This window comes from Neopelma chrysocephalum, unplaced genomic scaffold (assembly GCF_003984885.1).
Source record: "Neopelma chrysocephalum unplaced genomic scaffold, ASM398488v2 Primary Assembly neopelma1_200, whole genome shotgun sequence".
In the NCBI taxonomy this organism is placed as follows: domain Eukaryota; kingdom Metazoa; phylum Chordata; class Aves; order Passeriformes; family Pipridae; genus Neopelma; species Neopelma chrysocephalum.
Window position 1 is genome coordinate 2,598,843 of NW_020897862.1, and position 25,946 is coordinate 2,624,788.

Below are 25,946 nucleotides of genomic sequence, written 5' to 3' on the forward strand. Positions count from 1 at the left end.
TCAGGGGCCACCAGTTTAAATCAGCTGTGTGAGGTTCCAGGGAGCCCCGGCTCAGCCCCTCTCCCTCCATCCCGCAGCTCGGTTCAGCCCGTTAGAAGACACCAAAAACCCCCAGAGTCGCCCCCAAACCCGCGTTCCCCGCTGCGGGAGCGGCGGTGCCGCAGTGCCCTCAGCGCCCTCAGCCGCCCGCGGGGCGGGGCGGGGGCGGGGTCGCGCCGCAACCCGCGGGGGTTCGCAATGGGCTCTCCCGCCCCCCCCCCGCCGCCCCGCGCCGTTGGTTCGCTCCCTCCCCCGCCTGGTCCCCGGCGCGGGCCCGGCCGCCATTTTAGGCGCCGCCGGCGGGGCGGGCGGGGGAGGGAGGGGAGGGACGGCAGCGGAGCGGGGCCGCGCAGCGCTTCTCCTCCCTCCTCCTCCTCCGCTTCCTCCTCCTCCTCCTGCGCGGGGCCGAGCCGAGCCCTCCGCCCGGCGCACAGCGGAGCCCGGACCAGCGGGGGCGCCAGCCGGGGCTGCGCGCTGCCGTCCCCGCTCCGCGCCGCCCGTGTCGCCGCTCGGCGCTGCCATGCCGGCCCCCGCCGCCCGCCCGCTGCTGCTGCTGCTCGCCGCGCTGCTCTGCGGAGCAGCGGGGGCCGCCCGAGGTAACGCCGCCGCGGGCGGGCGGGCGGGCGAGGCAGGTCCGGCTCCCCCCGGGGCTGCGCCGCGGGCGGAGCGGCGGGCGAGGGGACGGACGGTGCCCTTGGCTCCGTGCGCGGGGGAGGGAGCGCAGGGGCGGGAGGGATGGAGGGGGGAGGATGGCGCGGGGGTGACCCCGCCGCGGCCATTGCACCTGCGGAGGGAACGGGGGGGATGGCGGCTCGTCCTCCGCGCTCACCTGCGCCCGGAGCCCCCCGGCCCGGCCCGGCGGGGGCCGCGCTCGGTGCTGTGCCCGCCCGTTACATAACGGGGCCCGCGGCGGGCGGGGGGCGGCACTTGTTGCCGGGAGGGTCCCGCGGGCAGAGCCGGCCGGAGCGGGGCCGGGCGAGGCGGATAAAACCCCCCCGCAGAGCCTCCCCGGGCTGCCCGGCCCGCGGCCGAGCCAGAGCCGGTACCTTGGCCAGACCTTGAGGGTTCGGCGGTGCGAACGCGGCCTTGTGGCTATTGATTATCCCGAGGAGCAGCAGCAGCATCATACGCATTGCGGGGCTGCTCCCGAGCACGGCTCAGCGAGAGCCTCGGGGACGCTTCCCCACCTGAAGGTTACCCCTGGCACCGGGGCTGCCGTTCCTGCAGGACTCGGCCGGTCTCTCGTGGTGAGATCGGAGGTCTTGGCGTTGAATCGGAGCGTGGGTTGGAAGCGCGGCCGTAAAACGGCTTGTAAATACATTGAAGGGAAGTTCTTGATCTAAAACCCAGCTCGTTAAAGGCGCATCTTGCTGCGGTTTCCCTGTGTAGGATCCAGAAGCTGCTGCTGTAGTAAGTCCTCTGCCAGCTGTTCAGGCACTGGCCATCATTTACCTGTCTAAGATCTCTTTAAGTACAACCTATTCCCAAGCACTCACGGAACCATTAAATGTCGTGTTTACCACACCAGTACAGAAGCACAGTGTCATTGAATTGATGGGCTTTTCCGTCCTTTGAAATTAGGAATAAAACTAACATCAACAACCATTTTCAAAGAAAGCTGGTATGTGCTTGGAAATGGTGAATTTAGGCAGCCTTACCCAGGACAGCTCTGTTAGGGCTGCTCTTCTGTAGCTTGTTACAGCCTGTACCTGCTTTCAGTCAAATCTACAGAGCTGCTGGACTGCAGGTCCTGATCTGTTAAACTTCAGCACACGTAACTGAGTTACAGAATGAGGTCTGGTTTGGCTTAGGGTGTGCAGTTGCCTCAGTCCCTGTGATGTTTTGGCTGCTGTAGGTAGGCCTGTTAATAATGTTATGTGAAGATGCTTTTAACGACAAGTAAGCTCTGGAGAACACCTGGAAACCTACTGGAACAACTCTTTCATTTCCCCGTTGGTAGGAGAGGCATTTGTTTGGAAGCTTTTTTTGGTAAGCTTTCCATTTTGTGCTGTGTTGTCAGGTCCATTTTTTTTCAAGTACAGCTTCATCTCTTTCGTCTGTGACTTTAAAAGTCCTTGTTACTGAGGTCGCTGAGATCTATTGCGAGTGGTGAAAACGGAACTGTGCTTGGTTTAGTAATGGGCTGGGAAGGAAACACCAGAGTGGTGGGTTCTGCTCTCCAGTCTTGCCATTCCTGTGGCTGGAACAGGCAGTGAAAAGTGGTTTCTTTTTTGATGATGGAAAGAAATGGAAGCAGCGTTTGGGGAATGTGATCTTGCACAAAAGACAGGTGTGAGCTGCCTGACCTGTCACCTGCCCTGTAGTTAAGGGGTGCACAGAGTGGTTTCAGGTTCTGAAGAGGCATGTTCTACTCCAGCTGATGCAGGACTCTTAATTCACCTGAATTTATTTTGTAGTTGATCAAGTTGACCCAAATATTTCTAAGCTTGTTGGACTAAGGTTGCAGTAGGAAAGCAGCAGCTGCAGTGCATTCGGTGTTTGTGAGGGTGAAGCATTTGGATGTTTCTCACCAGAGCTGGATGGGGAGTGGAATGGAGGGAGTTTCCAGAGGAGAAGGCAGTGATGGCTGCTGCTTCCACAGTTCCTGACCAGGCAGCTAGACCTCTGCCTTGGGGCCCTTCCAATTTACTATCATTTAGGAAGGGTATTGATGAAAATCTTGAGGGAGCTTTGCTGATCTGTGATATTTCAGGAAGTTATGTGGTGCTGTGAATGCCTTCAATCCAAACCACAAACCACTTTGTTACTACCACAGTCTTACTGCAGATGTTTCTTTGACACAGGAACAGCCTTTATAATACAGGGCTGGAGATTAGGTTTCTATCTCCTTCCTAGAGGCAAGGAAATGTAACACTGCCCAAAGCATTATGAAGAGGCAATTTGGCTATTTATGGGGCCTGGTTTTTTTTTTTTACTCTCCAAGTATTTATGAAAGTAAGAGACCACTGAGAAGAGACAGAATTAACCAGTGCTAGACCTTTCTCTGGTGCACAGTGATTGGGAAAGCATTATATACAGGCATCTGTTCATGCAATCAGTTTTAATCTCTTCTTCTGTATATATTATTTAAAATAATACACTGCTGTGGAAACTGAAATGGGGGAGAAATTATGTGGGCAAACGTGGTTTGCTCTGTGTGTTTGGAATACTCTTGTGCTAGTTCTCCCATGTTATTGGGCTGCAGGTTGTGCCAAGTTAGCAGGAAAATTCATCCACAGAAAGTTTTCTAGGCCTAAAAATGTATCTTTGGTTTGAGGTGTTAATGTTTCTGCAGACACAAAATCACCAGTTTGAGATTGTTGCAAGCAGTTGTTTTTGAGGAGAAGGACAGAAGCTGAGCTTGTGGACTTCCACTTCTCATGGAGGTTGGGAGGGATGAAGTTAAACCCAGGTCAGGCCACAGCTCAGCATAATGTGAACATCCCGTAACTCAGAACTCTGGTATTCCGGGTAAAGCAGCATTTCCTGCCATGAAAACCCAATATGGGATAGCTTAGTGGCTTGTGGCTCTGCAACAGTTCTGCAGAGGAGAAAAAAACTTGTGTAGTCATTAATGTTCTCTGAATAAAAAGCACTTCTACCATTTTTCTGAGCCTTATCTCATTCTCTAAAGTTTTATTTGGAGAAGTCTCTCTGAAATGTGGTTTATGGCATTAAGGGCCATATGTCTTGTAGAATTATCACTATTGGCCAAGACAGAAGTGATACCTCAAAACATGGGGGAGTTTAGTGAGTTGGAAGCCTTCATCCTAAATAAATCTTGTTTTGCTCTCTAATTCATTTGATTTGTACTGATTGACTCCTATTGGCTTCAATAGGGACTAAACCTCCTTAGGAGCCTTTGGGAAGGATTATTGGAAACCTCAGTGCCTTTGAAGAACTGTCTGTCTGTCCTTTGTTTATAGCATTAGGTCTCATCTCACTCTCTTTGTATCCGATTGAAAACAAGTTGCAGCTCCTGCTCCCAGCGGGTTTCCCTGGTTTTTAAATGGAGTCAACAAGTAGAGCCAGCAGTGCCAGCTACACCGAGATGATGTTGGCTGTGTTTGTAAATCCTGTTTCCTTTCAAGGAGTGAAGTGTATAAATATGACAGCGGTTAGAAAGTAAAGGATTTCCACTCTTGCGCTGTAATTAGCAAAATTTAAGATAACATTTATTAATTTAGTGTTTATAGTTAGGGGCTTATGTTTTCTATTTGAGTCTTCTGTTTGGTGTAAAACATTTTAAATTTCACTTGAAAAATTAAGGCTTTGTTGTCTTAATCCTATTTAAACTGTTTTGTGGTGGGATCTTTGTTTTCCCTGCCAGGCTTTTATCCAAATTGAAATTTGGTTGGTATATCCTCTGTTTAAGGTCTTTGGCACAACTGAATGTTGTGGATAATAAAAATTGCAAATAGTTTATAATCAGTCCTTTACATGTCCCTTAGTTTCATCGGGCTTATAGCAAACCTTCCGTGTGCCTTTGTACAAATAACATCAGATTTAGGCAACTGGGTCAGTGTAGAACAGGAAACTTTCTGTAAGTGGTGATAAACCAGAGATTTTTCCCTGCAAAAAACATAATTTAATAAAACCTGTTGAATTCTTACAGTTTGCATATGGTGTTTGGAGAATTGGTGTTAGTTGTACTAACTGTAGGCATCTGATAATTTATAAACATTACCTTGTGCTCCAGTGTCCAGCAGTTGTGCTCCTTATTTGTGGCAGAGAGTCCAAGAGAGGGATCTGAAGTTGTGGGATGAGTTTGAACCAGCTGATTTTCCTTCAGCTGGGAACCACAGAGGTTGATGTTGGTGGATGTCCATGCCCGCACCCAACCCCTCTCCTGGGGCATCTCCTAGAGATTCCCAGTGAATCTCCTGGATTCACCCTCCTATATTTTGTTGCTACTGGAGTTTTCCCAATAATGGAAATGGTAGTTTGTCTTGGAACCCCATGCCATAGATAAAAGCTCTGTGCTATCAAGAAACTCAGCTTTCAAGCGGAACTTGTGTTGGATTTTATCCCTTTGTTATCCTGGTTGTGGGCGATGACTTCTGGTAAAATTCTAGGTATGAGAAGGCCCAATTAAATAAACAAATACAATAAATCCTTTCATTGCCACTGATACACGTTTCAAGTTGTTTATATCCAGAGTTAATCCTCAGCCTCTTCTCCTGGAGAATGGAGGCAGAGCTGGGAGTGCTGGGCAGGACAGAACACACATTGTAATCAGGCCATGCTACGCCCTCTCTTATTCAACTTTACTTTCAGGGTGGAGAAGGCAGATTTTATTGTGTAGATCTTTACCACTTGGCTGGGCTGTGTTTTTCTGTAGTTATGTACAACACAAACTTGTTCTTTTAATGATATTGCTTGAAATTTCATCAGAACAGTACAAAATCATGAATATTCAAGGTAATAAGACATATCTTGGAGTTCTTACTGCCTCAGTGAAAGGTATCCTTGTGATCTCTTGCATCAAGAGGAAGACGATTAAAGAAAAGATGTACAGTAATCAATTTTTGTCAGACCTTCAGGACAGGAGTAAAGGACTGTTTACTCAGTTCATGGAGTGCAGTTCATCTGTATTGACAGAGAATAAAATTCTGTTTTTATGAGTGTTCCTCTGAATTTTTCATGAAGTCTCAAAGGTGGATTTTAAAAACGAGTATTTTATGTTTACTATCACTAGATTGAGCATCTGCCTTTCGAACTGTAACACTTATTGAGTTTAACATGTTTTACCCCTTAATTCTTAAGAATTTATTTTCTCATTAATCTGATTCTGATGATATGCAACGTGGCTAAAGAGCACTGTATATTAGAAGTAATTATGTAGAAGAAAAAGTATTTTCAGCTGCAGTCCTTTGTGGTTGAGGTGTGTCTAAATCTTCAGTTGTGTAGGTGCCATATCCAATTTAAGTCAGATGAACTGCTGACCACTTGTAAGGAGAGAACGGAAGTCCTCAGAAAGGACTTTGATAAGTACATTTAATTTTAATATTTGCTTTCAGATTATAGAACTGAATTAATTCTGATTGTCTTAATAGCTTCTGATTAAAGTTTCCATATTAGCCCTAAACCCCATTTCCCTGTTACACAGTCATTTGCATTCATTAATTCCTTTAAACAGCAGGAAAAGGTTGCTGCCGGTTATCTGATGGATTGGATTCTGCAGCATCAGCCATTGCTCTTGGGAAGCATCCTTGCTCTGAGGCACATTCCCTTTGCTGCAGAACAGTCAGGAAAGCTGCTCTGTTCCCTTTCAGGAAAAACTGAGCCCATTTTCCTGGAGCAAATGGGGGTTTAAAGCCCTGTGTTGGAGGCACACACCCCGTCAGGCACCAGTGCCCTTCCCCTGGGGCTCAGCAGCAACTGTCTGTGGATAAACCCAGCTGGACAGGAGGCTGGTGCTCACCTTGTAGGGGAGTGTTCCATCAGGATTGGCAGAAGGAAGGCTCTGGCAGGAGCTTTACCATTCCATTTGCCACCTGGAAGAAGCGGAATGCTCAGCTGTCCTTGGAATTTCTTCCTGCCCACTAAAAGCCGAGGAGAAGTCGGCGTTCTGTGTTGTGCCAGTGCAGCTTCCCCCACTTGACTGGATTAAATGCTCGTTGGGATTTACAGCAGATTCCAGTTGAGGCGCTTACAGATAGTGTGAATATTGTATTTCAAGGAAACCAGTGCAGTTTATCCCAGTTAAATGGCAAGAGATTAACAGCTCAGGGCACTTTGTTAGTGTCAAGCTTGGAATGGGCTGGCTGTTATGGTTTGAACTGAACAGTCTGGCTTTGGACAACTTCCTTTGGAGATTGCAGGAGTTTTGTGACAATTAAACTATCCCATTTTTTGGCCTCTTCTCAGTCCAACATTTATTAATATTGAAACTGTCTGAGATCAGAACAGTGCTTGGTTCAGCTTGGCTGAAGGGAAGCAGGGATGTGTCACTCGTGAGCTGTGCCTTGTATTTCAAATGCTGGCTTGAGAATTCCTTCCAGTGTGTGGTTATGCTGGAGTCAGTAGATCACAAATACGGATAACAGACCTTTCCTGGATATTCAGCAGTAAGTTTGGTGTTTTAAAATCCAGTGATGTTTAGCCTTCATACACACAAAGGGATTTAAGCTTTATGTTTTAAAATCTGGTGATGTTTTAGCCTTCCGAAACACAAAGGGGTTTAAGCTTTATGATTTTATTGTCTGCAGCACAATAAAAGGACATGACTTTGCTTTCAACTGGGCCTGTTGTTTGAAGGTTCACTAGACTCTGCAGATGCTCAGCATGCTCATAATTCTGTTCATATGTGGTTACAGTACTTCAAGGATTTATAGAACTCCCTACCCAGCAGTAGTGGGATTTAGTAGGTTGCTAATTTAGGAGAAGGTTTCTCAGTGCTTTAAGTTGTTTTTTTTTTTTATTGTAATGTACATTCAGAAGCGTTAGAATGGAGCTGGAGATTTTTTTTCTGGCAGAAATCTGTTCTAGTATTTTATACCAGATCCTTGCAAGGACTAAGATAAACCCATGAAAGGACTCAGATCTCATCAGTTGGGGTGTAACTGCCCCAGAGGAATGGAGAGAAAATTACACAACTGTGACCTCCTTGTGCTCCCAAAGCCAAAGCTGTGTTGGTGAGGCACTTTTCTTGGGACCAGGTTTGAACTGACAGACAGGTTTCCATGGGAGCCTCAGGCTGTAGCACTTACTGGCACCTTCCTTCCCTCTGAGGTGCCTTTGAGCACCCCCAGGTTTGTTGTGACACACCAGGTTCTGGGAGGGTTCAGCACAGGGAACCTCTCCGGGTAAACACAATAATGTGGTTGGCATTTAAGTGGCTCTTTGGTGTGCTGGAGATTCAAAGTGTGCCTATGGAAGCAATAAAGGGTGTGTTGCCATATTGAGTAAAACCACGAGGCAGCAATTAAACACTGTTTGCATTAAAGTAGTTTGTTGTGAGTCCTCCCTTGGTGCATTGTTCTGGATGAAGATGATATATCCTGTCTGCTGTTGCTGCTAACCAGTAAAAGATTGCACATGAAAGCATATTGGGAGTATTATGGTTTCCTGTATGAGTTCTCTAGGTTTAATTGTTTATTGAAGTGTCCTTTTATCACTGTTTTTAATTCCCCTGGGTAGCATGTGGCACATGACACGAATCCATTTTAGTTTGTGGGAGAGGATTCAAAAGTGGGGGTTAGCTTTACGTCTCTGCCTCTTGACAGTCTGCTTATATAATTCTTCAGAGGTGAAAGAGTGGGACTCAGCTGTGTGAAAGTGTTCTGGCTGTGGTGTATATTTTGCTGTGATTGCACAGGCATTTATCTCATAAGTTGTAAGTTCTTGATCTCATGAAGACCAAAATCTGGGTGATGTTGCCTATTGAATGCTGTCTGGTGTGTTTGCTGTAACCTCCAGCAAAGGATTTCTAATATTTGGCTGTACATCTAAATGTGCTCCTCAACAGTATTTATGAATCAAGAGTAGCCCAAGAGAGTTTTTTAAGTAACAAATATACATTGCCTGACACAATTTAAGTGAAATGGATACGTGTTGAACCTCAGCATGAAGAGACTTCCACCAGGAGAAATGGGATGTTCAGCTGTCAAGAGAATTAGTTGTTACACCACATATACTGGTTCTGTGGACTGTGAGCTTTATATATCTTTGGGAGCATAACATAAAGCTAAATATTTAATAACCAAGGCACTCTCATGTTGGATTGTCACCTAGTAGATGGCAACCTATTAGATAACGTCTGATTTTGTCTTGCATCTTTGGTGATGTACCTGAATAAACTCTTTTTGCCGGGTGACAAGGACAATGCTGCATTTCTCTGCAGCAGAGAATTCCAGTCATCTGGAAAGAGGCTCAAGTGCTCAGTTTGCAGGTTTTGTGCAGAGTTGAAGGATGCTTTTTCGTGGGGTTTCCCTGTCTCTTAACTACTACATAACTTATGTTTGATCTCTTTTCCACCTGTGCTCTTCATCAAAAACCCCATACAGGGCAAAATGCTGAAACTAGAACAAGCCTTCGTGTTCTGCAGAGTAGTCCAGCAGCTGGATCCCAAGTTTTCCAAGTTGGAGGGCAGTAGAGTGTAAACAAACCCTTGTGTTATCTGTTGGCTGGGCTTTTCTCTGGTGCTGACTGCAGGCTTTCCTGGTGTCACACTTGGCACTGGTGGCAGTGGCTCCCCATCACTGATAGAAGGTTTTTGAATTGCACTTCAGGGCCCATCATAAATCCCAGCATAGTTAGAAACTAATTTAGATTCTCTGAGTTACTTTTGGAAAGCCTACAGGGACACTCAGCTCTTCTGAACATACCTAGCCGGGATTTTGTCTCAGATTTTTTAACTTAGTAAAATGCTGATTCAGAATTAGAAAAAATAAAAGAGGAAAACACTGAAATCAGTTTGTAAATAATTTTTTGGAAAGAAATTATCGAACAGCTTGACTTTGTGCTTTGTTTTCCTTTCAGTTAACAAGCACAAGCCATGGATTGAAACCACCTATCATGGCATAGTTACAGAAAATGACAACACGGTGCTCTTGGACCCCCCTTTAATAGCCCTGGACAAAGATGCCCCTCTGCGGTTTGCAGGTAAGGAATTCAGCTGCATTTCTGCTTGAAGGAGTGAAAATGCTTTCTCGAGGACAAATGCTGTGTGTTAGTGTGTTTTCCCTAACAGGAGTTTTTAGATCCTAGGGAGTGTTTGTGCACGGAGCAGAGTTTTATTTCAGATTTACAGCTGTCTCCAGATATCCAAAGCAGAGCTCTCTCTATTGCAGGTATTCCAGGCTGCTTCAATTTCATGGGTAGATGTTAATTTTTCTGGTGTTTTATTTTTTTTCCTCAATCCTTTAGATTCCACATTTCACAGCATTGAGTCTGGGACTTCTGAAACAATGATTTTCATATCATTCTCAAGCATTTGGTTTTCTTGCTGTTTTTGATTTGTGTCTTAATAGAGTGAAAATACTAATTAATAGAATTAAGATTGCATGTCTGTGATAGGTTTGCTTAACAGTCTGGGGTATTTGAAAAAATGGATGACCTCTTCTGGCTGAAGAAAAGGGTTTTCTGGCTGAAGAAAAGGATTTTCTTCTCTAGCAAAGACTGCAGAGAATAATGCACAAGATACTTGCAAAATGTGGGTTAATCCTTCACTTTGAACATAGGACTGAAAGGTGACATTTTTCTTACAAACTTAGGCAGTAGATTTTTTTCTGAAAACTGCTGTTTAACAACACTGGGTTTGTGATTTGGATGCAGTGTTGTGGAAAGTACATTTATTTTTTTTTGTGGTTTGACCAAGTATTAAAAAGATGTGCTTGAAGAATATCACTGGGCATCTGCAGGTGTTTAAATTACTTGTAGTGGATAACACAAGCTTAAATTGGATATTTGCAAGAAGCTTACTTGGTTAAGTAAAATTTGAGAGCTGAGAATCCTAGGTGGAATACCTGAAGGATGTGACATGAGCCATTTTTGGGAGCATTGCTTCAAGGAGGAAGGGATAGAAAAGGAGAGTAATTAAATTAAATTAACAGCCATTTGAAGTGTTCAGCACTGCATTGTGTTCTGCAGTGCTACAGCAGCTTGGTCACAATTTTCTTAAAGTGGTCCTTAAAGTAACAATTTTGTTGCCTTGTCATAAGGCTGTAATTATCTCCAGGGAAGTTGGAGATAATGGTAAACTTCCCATTCAGAAGTTCAGAGATAATGAAGTCTGAAATTCAGACTTTTTCTCATGGATACATATGGCTGAGGCTCCTCAGGGATCTTAACTGGAAATAAACCTGCTGTCTTTGTACAGAAACCTTTTCCTGATGAAGAAGCTCATGTTGGGATACATGAAATCTGTTCAGTAGAAAGAGGTTTGGGAAGGCTGACTTGTGTACTCAGTGCTGAGGAGAACATCAATCACCTCTCACAGTTCTTTAGTGCTTTAAATGTAGGTGCTGGTAGTTTGGCAGCATGAAATGGATTCTGAAAGTGGCAATTTTATACCTCTTGGATAGTAATGTTTTCAGGAAAATCCTGTCAGAGTATTTTCAAATATGTTGTCAGGTTTGCAGAGGAAAATCCGATGGCAAAGCATCACTCAAATGAGCCTTTTTCCATTGGGTTGGTCTAAATTGGATAAACCTGCTTTTGTTTAATGAACCTTTTTACCACCTGGGAGTTGGTTTTATTAACTGTTTTTATAAACTATATATTTTGGCTTTCAAAAACCGACAATTCTTAAGCAGCAGCAGCAGCCCAATAGATTTAAAGAAATCAAATTTTGACTATAGCACACTGAGGTTGTGAAGAAATTCTCCTCAGGACGAGACTGTTGGGTTTGAATTGCAAGAATTTTGAATGCCCTGGGGATCTGGAAAAGTGTTTGTTTGCCATTAAATGGAACAGTACTTGAGCCTGTGCTTGAGGAGCCAAGCTGACTCTGCTCCCAGCTCTGGCTGGGGTGCTCTGCTCTGTCCTGGCACACACAATAGTGGTGCTGGTGTCCAGCAGCATCTCTGGGGGTGTTGAGGTGAGAGAAGCCCATTAGACCAGGGATGTGTTTTCACAGCAAAACAAAGCATTTTCAGGATTAAATGGACCTATTTCAGCCCTTACTGGTCTAGTCCTACTTATAAACCAAATTTATTCATGCTTCAAAAGGCTGGATATTTTAATTAACTGTGCCCTCTAGCTGAGCTGTGAAACTTCTGAACTGTGTGCAGGTTTAAAAGATTTTAAGTAGAGCTTTTTGCTTTATTTCAATTTTGAGCATGTCGAAACATCTTGAAACTAGTTCATTTAGCTGCTTTGTGGCACATGAACTGTGGGGCAGGGAAAAGCAATATTTTATAGCTTTGCTCACTGTGGGTAGGATCCTAAAATTCAGGTGTGCAAAGAGAAGTAGGGTTATAGAGACATTTATTTCTAGTGTTATATGTATGGTTTTAAATCTGAAATGACACACTTTGCAGAACAGAGTTTGATGTTGTACCAGGTTGCTCTGCCAAACTGCCTGACGTGTAGGGACCCCATGGAATCAGTCTTTGCCCCATGATTGTTACAGATCTGCTTGAGGAGACAATGACCATTCTTGTTTCTCAGTGAAACTCCCGTGTTGGAATTTGATCCTGAGTGGTTTTGCTGTAAAAAATAAAATAAAGGACAGCTACAATTTCTATTGTACGTTGGAGTAATTTGTGTCTAAAATCAGTTTGGTGTCTGAAGCTCTCAGTGGGGATTTCCCCTTTACTGTGCAAAAAGGAGCTGATTTTTTTATTGCATTTGAAGCAGACAATGTTATATCTGGATGCCTCCACAGAGCTGAATGTGTTTTGTTACGAGAGTGTAAGGCAGGGTCTCGCTGGCCAGATGTTGGAAATGTTTCCCTTGTGGAAGGAAATGATTCCTTGGCTTTTTTGATGTGCCTGTAATAGGTCTTTAATCCCTCTTCCCCCACCCCTAGAGAAAACCACTTCTCAGCCACAATCCTTTATTTTCCCCTTGCTGCTCTGGGATGCAGGAAGTATTTTTGTGGGGGTTAGGAATTCTGTGGCTTAAAGCTTGAATATGTGTAGACCTTTGGAAAGGATCTTGCAGAATCTCTATTCATACTTTTCAAAAGACCCAAAAAATCCAGGAAGCCCTCGAGTCCCTCTCCCTGGGGGCAGGTTCCCATGTTGGGCTGGGACAGTGCTGATGCCTCCAGTTTGTTTAGGAATGACGTCCTGTCTGTGGCAGGTCCGTGGGCAGGGCAGGGCCCAGCTGGGAGAGGGTTGGAAAGAAATGGGATGGAGAGATGAATGACACTGGAATCAAACAGATTTTGATCTTGTCCCTTCCAGTGAACAATTCAATTGGACAGCTGGGTGGCAAAACTTAAGAGGGAATTTTGTTGCAATAGAATTTCAGCCAGTTTTGCATCAGATGTAAAGTGTGCATGAAGTGATGTAACAGTTTTGTGCTTAGAAATACTTGTTTAGAAGGTGATCTGTGCATCTTGGAATGGGAGACTTTCCTAAAGGCTTTCCATGATCCTCGTGCTGCTTGGTTGGAGCTGGGAGAATATACTTTCTCCTTCTGTGGAATGGAAATGGAGAGAGATTCCTAAGTCTGAAGAGTGTCTAGTCAAATACTGTATGTGTTTTACATGTTTAATGTACTTGGTATGTTAAATAAAGTAAATTATTTCATATACTTAGTACATTAAATAAAGTATGTAGTTTAAATATCTTATGAAACTTTTTATTAACTATATAATTATTTTAAATCATTATATCATAACAGTACAGAAAGATAAAACAGTAAAACTCAACAAAACCTTAAAATTCTACCCAATTCTCCCTGTCTTTAACTGTGCTACACCAGAAAGGAGAAACACAGAAGTCCTTTAGGATCCAGGGTTGCTGAATGTTTTCTGGATAACACAAGTTCCACAGACCTGTGTTATGTGTAAAATGAAATGGTTTTTCACCTGTCAGTACAGCTGGGTGAAACACTGCAAAGTGCTGTCCTGGTTATTTACCTGAACAGTTTCCAACATATTAAATACAAATTAATTTGTGGATTGATCATCGTTCTGATCCTGGTAGAGGAGAGAATTTAATTGCAGTAACGTATCTCAATTTCAGAATGAAATGAGAATAAACATTAAGCAGTTATTCTTCTGAGAAACAGGTGGCAGAGCCAGAGTGCCCCTCAGACTGAAGCTTTCCACCTTGAGCAGCACCTGGAGACACACAGATATTTACTGGAGAGCTGATTTCTGTCTTATGCTCAGGAGCCAAAACTGGAATGCCTGAATTTCCTGGCAGCCACGTCGGGGTTGGTGCCAGAGCTCCAGGTCACTGGAGATGATAAAGAACTGACCAGTTCTTAAACAGCCTCCCCTTCCCCAAGTAGGTAATTGCCCCATTAATCCACTTCTCCCTCTTCTCTCCATTCCAGGCTTTCTGCTTTAATGTTCCCTTGCAGTTATTTTGTTCCTGTACTTTGTGTTTCACACACAGTGCTTGGCTCTCAGAGTTCCTGGAAGGGAGCAGGGAGGTGGGTGTACAGGAGTGAAGAGATGGAATATGTGAAAGCTTTGCAGTTGGAATGTCACTTCTGGCTGATCAGTGGTGTCAGCCATGAATTTAAACAGTGTAAAATTTTCTTCAATGATCCTATTGCCAAAACACGTTAAAATCTGGGATTATATTTATATCCTGCATAAGAATAGACTGAAATAAATTATGTGGGTGCCACAAGAGGCAGCGTTCTTGGTGTGTTAAAATAAAGAGCTGATCATAAATCTGGGGATTACCTGAAGTGAGTTTCAGGGAGACCCTGTCGAGAGCTATTTCAGAAACTGGCTCCTTTTAAAATGGACTAGAAATCATGATAAGGTAATTTTTCTTACTTATATTTCCACTTCAGTATTAAACTGTAAATTTGCCTTCAGGAAAATATTTCTCTGTAACTAAAGTGCCTTGTTTCTTTCTGAGGCCACTCTGGGATGGAGAAAAGTGTTGAAAGTGTTCCTGCAGGTTGTTGGAAATGTTTGAGAATTAACAGATCTGGTAAAAGTGCTTTTGAGGGTCCAAGTTTGTTTTATTGTACAGGATTTCAGGTTAAAGATGATGGTAATCAGGAAAAAAATAATGGATCTGCTGGATAACCTGTAAAAGGTGGTAGTTTGGGGGTTTAGCAGATCATGATTTCCAGGGGTTAACTGTCTTTTCATTAAAACTGAACCAGGTGCCTCTCACAGTCATGTCACACCCCTGTAAAACTCTGTTATATCCAAGGTCTCCTCATGAGCCTGGAAGATGCAGGACACTGTGGAGGCTTCTCCTTTCCTGGGGTGGCTGGAGGGGGTGATCAGGCTGCTCTGGGGCATCCTCAGTTCTGACTGATGGATATTTTTGAGTACCTGCACCTTTCCTGTCCAGCACTGCAGTATTTCAGCAGTAGGATAAGGTGGTTGCTCGTATAACCTGGAAAAGCAATGTGCTGCTAGGAAAATAGAGTTCCCCCACTCCCCATTCCTTAAATTAAGATTTTATGTTCCTCAGGATCACAATTTAACGTGTGTATTTTTTCATCATGAGTTATGGCAATACTGCCAAGTTGGGTTTGCAATTTTGCAAATGCTGGGGGTTCCACAACCTGAAATGAGAAGAATGTATGTGGAAACACAAAAATCCCATGACTGTCCTAAAAAAAAAAATACCTTTTTATCTGGAACTCAAAAAGGGAGTATGAAGTTTTGTAATTGTAGAAACGTGGTGGTTTCAATATAGTAGATAAAAACTGGTTTGAATTATCTGATATGCCTTCTTTAAATAGTATAGTATAAATAAATTCAGATCAGTTCTACTTTATGGCTATAGTTGTTCATCACCATGGAATTTTGAAAATATCTCTTGTTTAGCAGGTGGTATTAAAAAAAAAAGGAAAAACGAAAAAAGCCTTTTGATGAACTTACTAAATACTTCAAAATTCTACAAATGGCAACCTGGAGTTAAAAGATTAAATAATATTTAACATAACTAAAACTCTGAAATTGTAACAGTTGCAGCAAATCACCACTGGAATTTTAAAATACAGTTTTTCCAGAGTTTTTCTGTGTAATGTTTGCATCTTTACCTTTTCCTTATTTGCTCCCGTTCAACCTTTCCTGTTACTGACTTGGGTTTATCTTTTCTCCCTTTAGAGAGTTTTGAGGTGACAGTCACCAAAGAAGGTGATAAAGGGTTCTTTCTATCCCTTTTATGAATATTAACCTACTAACTTTGGTTATGAAATGGGGAATCAGCACTGAAACAGAAGATCCTGTCATGCACTTTTGTCCCATTTATTCTCCCAGTTTTTTTCTATTTTAAAATATATTGATTAAAAACTGTTATGTAACCAAACCCTTGGTTAGAAATATCTGTAAATCAGACATCCATTTGAACCATTTGGGGTTATTGTACCTTGTGTGGACACTGAAGAAGTTGATTTGGGGGGAAATTAGCATTTTCTGGTATTTTCACTTACAGCTTTTTTGGGACATCTTAAGTTTTTTTTAAGTGCTTTGTAAAGTAATATATAAGTGCTGAAGCATTACAGCCCCTTCCCTGCAGAACATATCCTTCAGTACTTTCTTCATGAGTTCAAATATCAATCAAACCCCCTTTTTTTTTTTGAAGACCTCTAGACATGTTTGCAGTAGGAGAGCATTCTTGGTACTATGGTACCACTGCAGCTATAACAGCAAAACAGGGGGGTTTGTTGGTGGAAGAAAATCACCTTCAAAACATGAATTATACAGGTAAAAACCCGGTGTGGGTGCTCAGACAGCTTGAGTGGCTTTTGTTGTGTGCTGGGCTTACCCAGCTGTGCCAGCCAGAGTCTTGCAGTACAGTCTGAGGCTTAGATGTGTTTCAAAATGATGTGCTAGGGACTGCTCTTCCAGGTTTGTAGGATGAAGGGTTTGGATAGAAGCACAGCCTCCTGAAACATTCCACGTGAGAGCTCCCTTGACTGACATTTGGCCCGTGTTAGTAGATAGCTGTTGAAATGGATGCCTGAGAAGTTGGTATTTCTACCTTTCTCATTCAGTAGTTTATTTTGATTCCCTAATTTTAGCCAGGTACATTGCACAGGAAGACTTTGCCCTTTGATCTGTTGACAGAATTTCTGTAATTCTGGTGCTGAACCTGTACTCGGAGCTTTCTCATCCCTCGACTCGTAACTGTGCATTTTAACCTTCTGCTCTGGTCAAAACGAACCAGCTGCCCAGCTATTCCCAGTAGCTTGGCATAGAAGACATTACCAGTGGCCTTGGCTGTGTGCTCACATAAGATCTACTCTTACCCTAGAGCTATCTCAAGTACTCCTGTGAAATGCCTGTCTACATTTCTCTTTTTCTCTTTTGTCCTCCTGCATGAATGGATGCAAAGTAAACCAGTTGCTTGGAAGGGCAGACGTTTGCTTCTTTTTTACTAAAGTTCCCAGAAATCACCCATTTTAAAGCACAGTGCTCTTGCTTTGTCCACAGACCCTCACAAACCCTTGGCTGCAAAATATTCGGTCGTTTTATTTTATAAACGCGTCGCCGACTTCTGCCGGGTCTGACCTCTCTCCCTTTGACTCTGTAGGTGAGATCTGTGGATTTAAAATTCACGGGCAGAATGTTCCCTTTGAAGCAGTGGTGGTGGATAAATCCACTGGTGAGGGAATAATCCGCTCGAAGGAGAAGCTGGACTGTGAGCTGCAGAAGGACTACACCTTCACCATCCAGGCCTACGACTGCGGGAAGGGACCAGACGGGGCAAATTCCAAAAAATCCCACAAGTGAGTAAATCTGGGCTGGGCTGAGGGGAAGTTTGGTTGCAAGGGGTCTCCTGCTCGTGGTGATTTATTGTCTGTGTAGAGTAAATGTAAACCAAATGTTAATACTGGAAGATTTTTTTCATATAAGCCCAGAATCCCAGAATGGGTCGTGTTGGAAGGACAAGAGTGGGTCATCTGGTGCAACCTCCCTGCTCCAGCAGGGTCTTAATGGGAATAAGAAGAGCAGCCAAATGGACATGAACTGCTTGGACATCTCTTCATTTGTATTTTATGTGCCACTGCTTCATCCCTTGGTGTCTCTGAATTTACATTAGAAAACAGTGTGAGGATAGAAGCAGAAAAACTGTTGATACACTTAAAATGTGGCTCAAGTTGATACAGAGTTTGTGTGGGATACCAAGCCTGGATGTTGTTTCAGAATTCAGTTTCTAAATCCCCAAACCTGGTTCAAGAAGTCAATCTATATTAAGCTTAACAAAATGCAAAAGAAGTCATATTGTTATCATTTGCAGACAAGCCTCACCAAAAGAACCCAAGATCAATAGCACGAGGCTCATCTCTGCCTAGATTAAAGAATGGGAACAAAGCAATCTTCAGCTGATCTTTAGCTAAAGAAAAACCACAATATAAAATACTCTCTACAAAATCCACTTGAGAATAAGTGTTTAACACCCTGGTGTAAACATCTGCAGAGCATGTGGGAGATGAGCTGTTGTGTGAGGCAAAGAAGGGAGTAAATAAGATCCAGAACAGACTAGCAGAGGTCAGCTTGGTGACAAACACAACCTTGTTATGTATAGCTGTGTGCTTCAAAATAGGCAGCAGAATGTAACCTCCTGAAGGATTGCACTTATGGAAAATAGCTATGTCCTTAAACTGTTTGGTACTCAATTTGACTTTTGAAAGAAGATTTCAAAGAGAAAGATGACAACAAATGTTTTGTTGGGTTGGCTGGAATTATATTCTTTGTTCAGGTCCTCCTCCACACTGTAGAATTTATCTGTATTTTTCTACCTGTGCTGGTTGAGATAAAAACTTTCCTCTGATGGCTCTAGTAAAAATTAGAATTATCCAAATTGAGGCTATGTCATGAACATCCAGCAGCACACTCTGCTACTGTTCTCCCACAGCAGAATGATGGGTTTCCACAATCTACATCTACAGGCCACAGTTCACATTCCCCTGACCCATGGCTGGCTGTGTTATGGGGGTTTTTGTGTTTTTTAACAGATCTACAAGTCAGAAATGTACAGTTTGTTTGATACCTTTTTTTTTGGGTGGTGTTTATTTAGCACATAGGATAAAATAAAACCTTAAAGATCTTTCTCAGTATAATCATTAGGAAACTTCTGCTTTTATGGAAGGACTGTAATTATTGAATTCTTTATTAGTTACTTTCCATCATTCATCTTTTCTCCTTGGTCAGTGACAGAAACTGCTTTATTTTTCCTATTCTGGGTAAACCAGCAATCAGTGACAGGCATGAAAGGATGGAATTCAAGATCCAATCTGTTTTGGATTATCTAGCAAGCTGCATGATGTGTTAAAGTGTATCTGCCACTTCTGTGATTCTTCCATTTAAATTGTCTGATTTCTCATTTCTCCATCTAACAAATAAGCCTGTTTTCACTGACTTACACAGCTGAGTACTTTATTAGCCCAAGAAAGCCAATCAAATGCACTTGACTGAGCTCTTAGTCTGAGACCAGTCTTAACTGTCACTCTTGTTCACATGAAATAAAATTTGGGTGTTCATATCAAATACTCTGACAGCAGGGAAGAACTAGGATTATACTGTTTTAACAAAAGTAAAAGCCTGTTTTGTCACAGCTCTGTTTCGTTGCAGTTCTGTAAAATGGTGCCAATTTTATGGTTGCAACGTTTGAATGTTATTTGCAAATAAATAACAGTAGTAAACAATAACGTAGGATCGCACTGATTTATATGGCAACACACTGGAAAAACACCCACGGCTCTCCTACTTAAGGTAGTTTTTGAGACTGTTGGCTTTATTAGTCATTTCTTCCTGAGGGTTGGAATTCCAAGGGATGGGTTCCTGTGGAGAAGAGCGAGCTGTTGTGTCAGCTGGCACGAGCAGGAGCTGTGCAGCCTCCAGGCTGAGCTGGGTGTGTGTCATTGCAGAGCCACAGTCCACATCCAAGTGACCTGTGTGTGTGATTCCAGAGCCACAGTGCACATCCAGGTGACCTGTGTGTGTGTGATTCCAGAGCCACAGTGCACATCCAAGTGACCTGTGTGTGTGATTCCAGAGCCACAGTGCACATCCAGGTGACCTTTGTGTGTGTGCCATTGCAGAGCCACAGTGCACATCCAGGTGAACGACGTGAACGAGTACGCGCCGGTGTTCAAGGAGAAGTCCTACAAGGCCACGGTGATCGAGGGCAAGAGGTACGACAACATCCTCAAGGTGGAGGCCGTGGATGCAGATTGTTCCCCCCAGTTCAGCCAGATCTGCAGCTACGAGATTGTGACTCCAGATGTGCCCTTTGCCATTGACAAGGATGGTGAGTGCAGTGGGAATTGCTGTCCTCTGTCACCCAAAAAATGGGATTCCAACAATTCAGCACAGAAGTACAGCAGGCCTGTTTAACCCCTCCCTCCAGCACAGTTAAACAGAGGTGTTCAGTCTGAATTAATAATGAACAGTGAGATGTCTTTCAATGCCAGTACCATGTGCTGTCACTGATGGCAGGAGCAGATGGGGGGTTGCATCTCTGTTTCTTGTAAAATGCTTTTCAAACTAAAGGAAATATAGTAGTTGTCTGATATTTTAAACCACCTCTTACTAGGTCTGTCTTGTCCATTCTGTATTAGGATAACTTGTGCTACTTAGCTTTCAAAAATGGCATTCCACCTGTGTGCTTTACACATTTGAGATGCTCATGTGTGGCTGGAGTTTCATGGCTATTGCTTTTGAAGTGTAGTCATTTGTTTAGGTCATTTCCTGACCTCCAGTGATCTGTGGACCCTTCAAAATCTGTAGGTAATTTTAGTGGTTCGAGCAAGCTGGTTAAACAAAGTGAACAGTTTTCAGTGGGCTTTTAGTTTGAGTTTTTTGGGGGATCCACATTGTCAATGGGTTTGCAAATTTAAAAAAAAAGAGAATGCTGGCATAATCCAAGCAATTTATGTATCAGTTACCACCCAGGAGCAGTTTCATTTTGAGATAATATACTATTAAGAGCCTGAGATGTATATACCTGCTGTTCTGTGTCTGTGTGCTTATCTCTGGATTAATGTAATTTGTAAGGATCTGGGCCTGATGTCTGGCATTGAAAAGTCAAATAGTGAAGGGTAATTCCCTCACAGGGGTGTCTGTTAAAGTCCTGGTATCTGTATGAAGCACAAACCTGGTACCTGAACGCGTTTAATGCAGCAACAACCCCGAGAAATGATATTGATGTCTGATCATTGCCTTTTTTGTGTGTGCCAGGTTATATAAAAAACACAGAGAAGCTGAGCTATGGTAAAGAACATCAGTATAAACTGACAGTAACAGCGTATGACTGTGGGAAGAAGAGAGCTGCTGAGGATGTGTTGGTTAAAATTAGCATTAAGCCTACGTGCAAACCTGGCTGGCAAGGTTGGTTTGCTCTCCTTTCTCTCTGCTGTTAGCGTTTGCTGGTACCTTCAGTTCAACATGAGACATCTTTAACATTGTTTCTTTGGATAAATACACAGGTTGGAGCAAAAGAATAGAGTATGAGCCTGGCACTGGTTCCTTGGCTCTGTTCCCTGGGATGCATTTGGAGACGTGTGATGAGCCAATAACCTCGGTTGAAGCAACGGTTGAATTAGAAACCAACCATATTGGTAAAGGCTGTGATAGAGACACCTACTCAGAGAAATCCATCCACAGGCTCTGTGGTAAGAATGCCTTTGTTAAAGTAAAAGTGGTCTCTCTTGCTTACTAGTTTTGCTTTGAATTTTATGTTAGACCACAAATCAGTGAGTAAATCTGGTGTTCATTTGCATGTAGTTTCCTGCAGCTTGTTTCCTAGCAGGCAGTGAAATTGCCTGAAGGTGACTTTTAAAATAATTCTCAAGTGTGGCAAAGAATCTCTTTCTTCTGCCTCTCCACTAGCTTGTGTACACTAATAATTTCCCTCACATGAGAGTCATGTTGAAGAGCTGAAAGAATGTTATCTGGGTGAAGGGTATAGCCATTAAAGGCTCTCTTTCTCTGAGCATGATGGATGTGATGGCTGCAATCTAAGAAATGCATGGTGAAAAACTAGGTGAGAACACACACAAAAAAAAGAGTGGTTTGGAAAAAAACAGTTCCTTTGCATCAGAGAAATTCATACTGTGTTTGCCCCAGGAAGCCCTTGGCACCCACTTATGCTGCAGTTAAAGGCTTTATGAGAAGTTTATGAATCCTTAGTAGCCAGTATGGAAGAATAGAGATTACAGGACAAATTATCACTGATTTATGTCTTGAACTTCAGCTGAAAGTCTGAACAGTGTGTAACCCCAGAGACCCAGGCAATTCCTGAGCTGTTCCCTGATTGAGGTCAGTGTGACGTTAAGAAGTGGGGAAGGGACAGCAAGCCAAGAACCTGCTTCTGACTCTGCTATGATTAGACAGTGAGCTGGGAGGGGATGCTTGTGCACTCCCTTCAACTGGGTGAACCTGAGACTTACAGCCAGTACAGTGTTGAGAGAAAGGCATCAAGAGAAAGGCATCACAGTCATGGGCCTGAGGGACAAGTGGCATTAATGAAATGGGTCCTGAGATGGGGGCGCAAAATAAGGTTCTATAGCTGTAGAGACAGCAAGCAAAACAATTTCAATGAGCTTAGTTGCTTACCCAGAAACTCAATTTTTGAAAGTCATCACGATATCAGATGTCTGTAATTAGTGCCACGTTATCTCAGAGGAGAATTGCTTGATGAGTGATGGCAGGACATCATCCCGACAGTTGGGGCCGAAAATTCAGTGCTCAGAAAAGCAGTTTGGTTTGAAACTAGCAGTTGTCTTTTAAGTTTTCTGTCTGATTCCCTTTCCATTGTAGGTGCTGCCTCTGGCACAGCTGAGCTGCTCCCCCCTCCCAGCAGTGCTGCAAACTGGACCGTGGGCCTTCCCACGGACAACGGCCACGACAGCGACCAGGTCTTCGAGTTCAACGGCACCCAGGCTGTGAAGGTCCCAGATGGTGTTGTCACAGTCAATATGAAGGAGCCCTTCATGATTTCGGTGTGGATGAGGCACGGGCCTGGGACCAAGGAGAAAGAGACAATTCTGTGCAACTCAGACAAGACAGGTTCGTCAATATTTCGATTATAAACTGCCTTTTGGTTGGTTGGGTTTTTGTATTCTGTGGCAGCACATGTGACAACCTTCAGGTTTTTCTCTACCTTTTTTTTTTTAAGTGAAACGAATGGACTTCAAAAGTCACTCTTTATTGTGCTTATGTATAGATTTGGCTTTAGATTATCCAGCTTCAGATTGGGCAGGCTTGGTTTTTCTAATTCTATTTCAGTTTACATTATGCACTTCTTTTGCTGTGCTGGGTGACTTATTCTGGGAATGCAGTCTCGAGTTTGCATCTCCAAAGATAGCTCTGTTCTTATGCTGCCTGAAAACATTGAGATACATATATCAGCTCTAGTGGCAGCATTTGCTGCTATATCTTTTTTTTTTCTAGGATATAATTTCTCTCTCACCAGTGATGAAATTTGTTTTTCACTCTGTGCATAATTTCACTCTCTGTGAATGCTACAGACACAATAATTTTGAAAATGCTATTAATAAGAAGGAAATGTGATAACCCTGTTTCCATAATTGCTGCCTAATGGGGGCAAAAGAATTCCTGTCTTTGTTAAGCTGGAGCAGTGCATTTGGCCAGTGTATTAGAGGCTTTATTTAATTGCTTCTAGGTCTTTCAAAGGAAACTACACTGAATGTATTTTAAATTTTATTTGAAAATAAGAAAGATTTGTTGTAAGAAAATATGAAAGATTTGTAGTACCCCAAAAGCATTTCTTTGAACAGGAGAAAAGTGACAGTCGTTCAGAACCAGGTACAAATATTCTCTTTTCCTACCTTCACCTATTCCTCTTAATGAAACCCCAAACCTTCTCCATGGAAGTAAATGAACTGGAGAGAAAAAAGGCAAATTTCAATAGTTTTTCCTGGTTTAAAGTGCATAGGCAGCAGACCTTCAAAACAACTTCTCCTTTTTTATTCCTTGGTTTGACCTAACCATAGAGTTCTCGTGGCAGGTAGTTTCTGGTAGTATTTGCCTTCATTCTAAGGGTATGTTAGGAAATATTGAAAGATTAAATCCAGGTTAGCTGGAGGGAGGCAGTTTGGACTGTGTTGCACTGGAACAGTGCAGTCAGGCTCAGTGCTGTCAGACTGAAAGATGGACATGAGTTTGATCTCTTTACATTCCCCACTTTCTTGGCTCATCCATGCCATGGAATGGATGATGTATCTAAAATATTTCTTTTCCTTATTCTCACCTATTTCTCCAGCATTTCACCCTTGTGTTTATTTAAAATGGCAAATCCTTTAGAGCTGTGACTGCAGTTTTCTCTTAGGGATGTGTGTGTACCTGCTCCAAACCAGGAATCAGAAGCTGTAGGAGCTGCTCCTTTGTAACAAAAAAAAGTCTATTTGCAAACAGAGCTCTTTTTCTTTTTCTCCTGCTGACAGTTTATCTCTGGCTCTTCACTCCTATGCCCTGGTTTAGATTGGATTTGGAGAGACATGTCTGTTACCCGTGTGTTCTTCAGCAATGTTTGCCCTCACTACTTCTACAAATGTTTCGAATTCCTCTTACCGTGCCTGACTAACTTCTATATCTGTTTATTCCTCTCAATTACATGGAGATTTAGTTGCAGAACAGGTGGATTTTGTGGAGTTCTGGGGGTTTACAGGGAATAATGCTGTCCCTAAAACCTCTCGTGCAGATATGAACCGGCACCACTACACCCTGTACGTCCACAACTGCCGCCTCGTGTTCCTCTTCCGCCAGGACCCTTCGGAGGGAAAAACCTACAAACCTGCTGAATTCCACTGGAAGCTGAATCAGGTACCTTTGGAAGGACAGCTGGGAGGATGTTAGAGTGCAAACCACCAGAGACCAAACTCCCTGGTGGTATAATTATTAATAAATACTTTTTGCAGCTCTGAAATCCCGATGCCCTTTTTTTTATAGACCCCAATGATACTTGTTTGATTTGTGATCAAGTGTCAGGTTCAGCTGCACCTTTTCATCTTGGGTGTAAAATAGAAAACCCAGTGTCATTCTTCTATGTTCACTGAATACACTGTAAGGGAGAGTGCATGAGAAAATGGGAAGTATTCCAGAGGGCATGAAAAAACAGGAAATATTCCAGGTTGTTTGCAGCATTAAAGTACTTCTGAATATATGACCTTTTTCCAGAGCTCTGGATCTGAATGATGAAATAACTCTGAATATCTGTCAATTTATCAAGTTCTTTTAGTTGCTTTAGGTTACTCTTGCAGGTCTGTTTTGCCAGTTACCTAGACAGTGAGTGACTTTCTGACATATCTAATTATATCCTAGTTTTTGTGCAGGGCAATATGTGTTGTTTTAATGATAAAATACACATATATGTCCTTGTAGGAAAATTTCTACTTTCCAAAACCAGATCAGCTTTCACTGTAAATAATTCTGTCATGGAAGGCCTTTTCCAATTCAAAATGTTGGGTTTTTTTTCATTCTCTCTCTCAGAAAATACCTGTCCTCTGTCAAGTAATGTTGTCTTATAATAGTATTTCAGGATGTGCTTGCATGTAGATATGTATTTTTAGATTGAAATACGCTGTTATTCAGTATAAAAATTAAAGGAGGGGAAAAACAGCAGTTTCCTGTGTTGGCAACAGAAGAAAAGAAACTTTTTATTAATGTTTGACAGTCAGTTTGCCTTTCAGATGTGTGCCATGTGTGTGCAACATCAGCTGTGTCTGTGCAGGCTCATAGATGTTGTATGTCTGCATGTGTTTATGCAAACTGTGCCTCAGCTCAGTTATTCAGCTGTAATGAATGTTTCAAACTCTCTTTGCTCAGGTGTGTGACAAGGAGTGGCATCACTACGTTGTCAACGTTGAGTTCCCTGCAGTGACTCTTTATGTGGATGGTGTTTCCTATGATCCTTTCCCAGTGACTGAGGATTACCCCCTGCACCCTTCCAAGATAGAAACACAGCTGGTGGTTGGAGCGTGTTGGCAAGGTAACTATTTACAATATTTAATACTTTAATTAACTTTTTTTTAATGATATCTCTGTGGTTATCTAGAATTACATTTTAGTGCCTGAAAGATAACTTGGTTTGCCTTCTGCAGGTTATTTTTGCTCCTGGCTGGTATCACATATTTCCTCTTTTAGTCATTTTTTCCATAAGTGTTTGTTTTCTCATTGGCCACGGGTGCTTGTGAAATACAAAGCTGCTCACCAAGCTGTATTCCACCAAAGTGGGTTTTGTGGTGACCCTGGGAATACAGAGAGCTTTTAATTTTTATTATTATTGTTGTTGTTGTTGTTGTGATTCTTGCTATTTTTAATAATAGTTGCAAGAATATTT

At 42.8% G+C, this 25,946-nt stretch overlaps 1 protein-coding gene across 4 annotated transcripts in view; it reads left to right on the forward strand.

The window, feature by feature from the left end:
• Positions 1-385: 385 nt before the first annotated feature.
• The window catches only part of CLSTN1 (calsyntenin 1), a 37,866-nt gene continuing 12,305 nt past the window's right edge, over positions 386-25,946 (forward strand). Inside the window, exons 1-10 of one of the 4 annotated variants that reach the window (XM_027703021.1) lie at positions 386-635; positions 9,523-9,645; positions 15,746-15,775; positions 17,175-17,370; positions 19,687-19,895; positions 20,825-20,974; positions 21,073-21,258; positions 22,406-22,654; positions 24,309-24,430; positions 25,433-25,595. In XM_027703021.1, coding sequence (XP_027558822.1) covers positions 560-635; positions 9,523-9,645; positions 15,746-15,775; positions 17,175-17,370; positions 19,687-19,895; positions 20,825-20,974; positions 21,073-21,258; positions 22,406-22,654; positions 24,309-24,430; positions 25,433-25,595 — 1,504 coding nt within the window. In that variant the 5' untranslated portion in view covers positions 386-559. The remainder of the gene's footprint in view (positions 636-9,522; positions 9,646-15,745; positions 15,776-17,174; positions 17,371-19,686; positions 19,896-20,824; positions 20,975-21,072; positions 21,259-22,405; positions 22,655-24,308; positions 24,431-25,432; positions 25,596-25,946) is intronic. The other 3 variants (XM_027703019.1, XM_027703023.1, XM_027703020.1) reach the window with 3 other exon arrangements.